Source organism: Pinus tabuliformis, chromosome 5_1, assembly GCF_031772625.1.
Source record: "Pinus tabuliformis cultivar Carrire ecotype Pingquan chromosome 5_1, CPIR1, whole genome shotgun sequence".
NCBI lineage: Eukaryota > Viridiplantae > Streptophyta > Pinopsida > Pinales > Pinaceae > Pinus > Pinus tabuliformis.
Window position 1 is genome coordinate 478,382,911 of NC_142305.1, and position 5,829 is coordinate 478,388,739.

The 5,829-nt window shown below is 38.2% G+C and overlaps 1 protein-coding gene across 1 annotated transcript; it reads right to left on the reverse strand.

Annotated features, from left to right (window-relative positions):
- Positions 1–1,358: 1,358 nt before the first annotated feature.
- LOC149165587 (BTB/POZ domain-containing protein At1g63850-like) lies at positions 1,359–2,657 on the reverse strand. The gene has a single exon (XM_089429872.1). It carries the CDS (start codon positions 2,655–2,657, stop codon positions 1,359–1,361), a length of 1,299 nt encoding a protein of 432 aa, XP_089285998.1.
- Positions 2,658–5,829: the final 3,172 nt, after the last annotated feature.

Below are 5,829 nucleotides of genomic sequence, written 5' to 3' on the forward strand. Positions count from 1 at the left end.
ATAAAATTTTGACTTGGGAAAACCTCTGTAAGAGGGGTACCAAGGTCCAAGATGGTGCCCTCTATGCTGTGAGTCAAATGAAACAGGACTACATCTCTTTCTTCAATGCACGACAAATCTACATGTATGGGTTCATATTCTACAATATTACCACATTCCATCCAAACAGTTACCCTCGATAGAACATTGTCTCCGTTGGTGGGTTACCAGGAGGGGACAACATAATTCAATTCCTTTATTCTTTATCTGGGAGATATGACGGGAAAGGAACACCTGCATCTTTGATGGCATTCCCATAAATATTCATAGAATTTGCTACAACATTAAGACTTGGATGGACACATAGGAAATGCGCACTCCAGCGAACAAGGATCTTATGGTTTGAAATATGCCTCCTCACATTCAGTTTCTGGCTGGTTACTTTGATGGCATTGCCTAGGGTGGTCTCTGTGGCTGTGGGGCATGGCTCAAAGCTTGCAACATATCACATTTCAAATTATATTGCCATGGGGGGAATGGCTCTAATACTAGAGCCGAGATATTGGCACTGTGGGGTTTTCTCTGGTTTGCCAAGGACACGCCAAGGAGAGGTCGCTGGAGTGTATACATATTTATGGGGATTCTAAGTCCCTCATTGATGGTATTATGGGAAACACAAACTTTGTCCCACCTGAACTTCGTTGTTGGATGGATCGTATCAGAAACCTTAAAAAATCTTTCCAGAATATCACCTTCAAGCATATCTTTCGGGAATCAAACATGGTTGCTGATGCTCTATCCAAAGATGGTCTAATTGCTACTGCTGGTTTTTTGAGGTCTAGTTTCTTTGAGGATAACATAATTAGAGATGAGGGTTTGATTACTCTCCCATAGGCTATGTGCTATGTGTTTTTCAGATTTATGATGAATATTGGGAAAAATACTTTTTATCGTCTATACCTGCAGGTGGATATGTATTTTTGTACTACAATATACCGGCTGTCTGAATATGTTTTTAATGAGATATTTGCCCAGACAGTGATGGTTTCCTCTCTTGTAGCAGAGTTCTATTTTTGAACATACTATGATATATGTACTAGTTTCTATTCTTCTTTAATAAAAACCAGTGTTTTTTTCATCTGATTTTTTTTTTTTATAACATATAACAAACTAACAATTTGGCAAACCTCTCTGTTGTAAAATTCATTCCATGCTTCAGAGTTTAATATTAAAAAATTATATCCATAATCCACAAAAACAATTCTGTGTCATAAAATATTATTCCATTTATTACAGGCTTTATAGTTGAATGGCAACCCTAAAAAGGAAATGAAATCCAACAACATTAAAGTAGAAATGCTTAGAAAAACAATTAATATCTAAACTGCTGTGTCGTCACACATCACCAGAATCCTCTTAGATATAGCATCGTCGGCAGGATGGCCTGACATAAGATGGCCCTCTGTAAGTCTTTTAGTCCACCACTCAAACGCTCTATTGGAGTTCATGCTATTAATTCTGTAAGCCTCTTCCCATATGTAGTAAAACTGTTTTTGCTCAGGGAGATGGAGCGTTTCAGCAATACACATCATTCCTTTCTCCATAGTTTCTTGAAAGTCATCTATGACAAAAGTGTCATCCTTTGTTATGGACCTCAAGTAATGAATGTTGGTGACCAGAGCAGGAATCCAATTTGTGAGAAAATAACTCCTAAATGAACGAGGAGTTATTATCTCCCCTTTGGCCAAGCATTTCAAGAACCGATTGATTAAAATATCCAGAAGATGTTTCAAAGTATCTCTATTGATATTTTCTCTGTGCTGCAGAGCCTGTACTGCATGAAGAAGCTCTGCATCTTCGCAAAAAAGTCTCAGCACTTTTTCATACAATCCCTCATCCCCACATCGCTGAATCAGGTCGAGCAGCCACAATATGGAACGAAAAACATCATGGAGGTCATTATCCTCTGCAGATTTAATAATCTCGACATTGTCACTGAACTCTTTCACAATTACAGACCTGCACACATCTGCAATCTCCGAGGAAGCATTTGCCCTATAACTTTCTACAACAAATTCTTCAATTCCGCTCCGGATATGTTTCTTATTCCAAAATTGGTGATACCAATTTGAAGTCTGAGAAATGAGAGAGAACCTTCTCTGTAGACTCTGCTCCAGCATCTCTAAATGCGCACAGTTAAACTCGCACTCACCAGTACCGAGCCTCGCTGCTAAATCTGGCAAAGGGGTTATTTGTAAAGTGGAGAGCAGCACTCGAAGTTTGGCTTCCTGCTCACCATTCCAGCGAACAGCATCCAAATACCGCAAACATTTGTCCACAGCCTCCTGAAACAACCATTCTGAAGCAACTGGAAGAATGGTTAGGGTTTCATCCACACTGGAGAAAACAAAGCGGCTGTGGTTTTGAGAAGAGTACACCAGACGAAGACATTTCTTATATATCTCTGCACTATCAGGACTTGTTATCTTCATTTTAATTTCAATAGGAGGCTCTTCAGAACAGTGTTCAGACAACTTATCTTTATAGAAATCAGATTTTCTGAGAACTTCAGAATGAAGGTACAGAGTATTTGCTTCATCAGCTGTTCCATCTGTATGAATCAGCTGTAATTTAACGTCTGCTGTGGCCTGGTCTCCGAATTGTAATTGCTTCGCCATTGCAACACACAAAATACACAATTGTGAAATAATCTGAATACAGTCGATCCTGTTTATTGTACGCTGTCATTTGTAAATTTGAACTCCATTGCCCTTTTATACGCTGAAAGTTTTCTTGAGGAGGGGGGCAAAATGAGAATGAAACCATTCATCAAGAAATGGGCAAACTGTTTTAGCCCACCATAGATTTTCGAATTTGTGGAGTTGAGAATGAGTAAGACTGAATAAAGCTCGCAGAATAAATTCATGCCTCTAAACTTTTGCTGTGCTGGGCCAGCATTGCAGAGAAAGCTTATTACTAAATTCTGTACATATGCCTATACGTATTGTAAATTGATTTTTTTTTTTAAAGCAGAAGACCAGTTTTGCTTCCACAGGACACCAGGAATATCTGTTATACTCCTTGGCCATGGCTACATATTGAAGGTGAGAAATTATCAGGAAAAGGAACACAATACCAATTCAAAGGTAAAGAATGGGAAAAATGAACATGGTTTGAAACTTGGGTAAATGAAAGATGTAGAGAAGGGAAAGTAATATACCTTGAAACTTAATGTAAGTAAAGGAAAATAATTTGAAGCTCAAGTAAATGAAGATGTAGAGAAGGGAAAAGTAATATACTTTGAAACTTGATTTAAGAGGTATCATGTTAAACGGTATTCACAGAGCATGAACAGCTGAAGTTATGTCTCATAAAGGTGGGTAATGGTAAAGAAGAAAGCATGACAGTTTTTAAAAGGGAAGCATTTAAAAGCCTTTGGTATAGCATTGCAGATTTGCACGTATTCTATTATTTAAATTATTTTTAATTGTAATTGTAATTTGATATTTTAAAATATTTAAAATATTTTTGGTTATGTGTATAGGGAAAGAGCTAACCAGCCATATATTGGGTATTTAATGCCGAAATATATGCGCGCAAGTTAACGCGATAACACGGGAACGGGCAATTTCGGCATTAAATAATATTTGACCGCTCCCGTATTATTGGGCTAACTTGCGCGCATATATTTCGGCATTAAATACCCAATATATGGCTGGTTAGCGCTTTCCATGTGTATAGCGTTGAAGGTTATAAAGTCAATTCTCTTTGACACCTACGACACCCATGGGGCTTATGCTTTGCTAGTTTGGCCAATGAGATTTGATTCTATTTGGGGTTGATTTGCCTAGATATTTTTATGAATGTACCGTATTTGCAAGTATTCTATTATTTATGATATTTTTTTAATTAAACTATTATATTATTTTTATATGAAATTCATTTTCTATATGCTTTGACTTTAATACAATTATGACCATTTCAATAATCATTCAAATTTCGCATTAAACAATGTAATCTTATATATTTGTAAGAAAATAACTACTCATTTTTAACTAAAAATTTAAAATTCATAGCATCCCAAAATACTTCATTCTTACATTCTATGAAATAGATCCATTCGATCCTAGAATAATCATTTATAAATTTAAAAAACAAAAGACTAATCCTTATTTTTTTAGTAAAAAAATTGTGTTAAATATCCACAAAATTACATTCATAAGAGCCTTGAGGCTCTGCAAAATCTAGCCATGGTCATAAGCTCGAGGTTGTGACGCAGGAGGAGGCATATGCCCATAGAAAAAAAAACCGAAGGTCCTATTGACAACCACAAAAGAACATTATAGATGGAGCCAAGAGCGATATAACAAAAGGAACCAGGATTAAAAAAACAAATAGAGGCGGGAGTATTGGAGCAACGTGGTCGTGAGGAGAGCTACCTTGAAAGTCGAGCGTTGCCCCATTAGCATACGCGAGGGACTTCCTTGATCACGAGATAGGGCTTGTAGTATTTAACAGCATCAAGAATGGGAGGCACTATTGAAATCGTCTAGCTAGAAGATGTTGGTTGTGCTAATTGTTGCTAGAGAGACGACACCCCTTGACTGCTGAAGTGGCTGCTTTAGCTGTAGGAGGACCCATTCCAATGTGAGCTGCCTTAAAATCACTGTCAGTCTAGCAGTGCTTTAATGAAGGGTTGTGATGCTTGACAAACAATGTATCTTCCTATGCTAGAGAGAGTGAGGGGGGGTTTGCAATTGTGTCCATCGAGGGTGACACAAAGGTTTGGAGTTGTATACCTAGAAGACCTCCAATGTGTTGGTAGGTCACCTTAGCATGGTGTAGGTGGAATTCCATGTCCAAGGTGTTGTCTTCCAACAGACTGTTCACGTCCTCCTGGTTTCTGACGTGATGACTGAGGAGGTTTCTTAGAGTCCAAAGGTGGTCACTTATCACCCTAAATTCTTGAGCCTTTGCCTCTACAACCATGTGACGAAAACAATGTGGGATGCTACAATCAAAGTTCTCATCTCCCTGCTTGTGCCAAGGTGGGAGGGGAGGTCTTACTCTGCCACAACCTCCTTTGCGTGAGTGACCCCTCTTGTACACCATGAATGCACTTGAACTTGTCTTCAAATTTCTCACATAAATTCCTGCTATGGAGCTTAACACCCAACATCTTGCTCGAACTTCAAAATCCCACCTGCTCTAAAACGTAACAGCTAACTATTGCAAGGGTGAATTGCATGTGTTCCAAGGGTTTCTCAATATAAGATGTAGTTATTCTCGCCAAACAACAAGACTAGTGTACCAACTTGTCATTCTCCATAAATGTTAGGAGAGGGTGGGCTTCCCACCACCTCTATTTTTCAATCCCGAAGTGCACTGGTGTAACAACCTTGGTAAAAATTCCATGTAAAAATATATAAGACTACGGTCAATGGGACACATATTCCAAGCTGAATGTTGGGCAAGACATCTTACTGTGGGTGTTTATTGATTTAATGACTAAGGAAATTGGAAAAGGCTTTGGAAAGGAAAAATGGAATTTTTGGCACATTTATTTATGAAAATAATGGAAATTAGGAGAAAAGGAAGGTGAAAGGTCATAGGATGCATGTGAGGAGGAAATTGAAGGAAAATAATGGAAAATGAAGAAAATAGAGGTCTCATCAATAAAAAGGCTTATGAGGATCAGTTGGCAAACTCTTAGTCAATTTAAGCTCTTGGCTCAAGTTTTTGCTATGGTTATGCATGGGATAAAGAAAGGAAAAGTAGGGAAGAGGAAGGAAGGAGCAAGCGAGGAAGAGTAGGATCAAGTAGCTACAACATGGTTCTTGCCAGGTATCG

Coding starts and splice junctions, on each gene's coding strand:
- LOC149165587 (XM_089429872.1), bottom strand. CDS start 2,657: ATGGCGAAGCAATTACAATTCGGAGACCAGGCCACAGCAGACGTTAAA.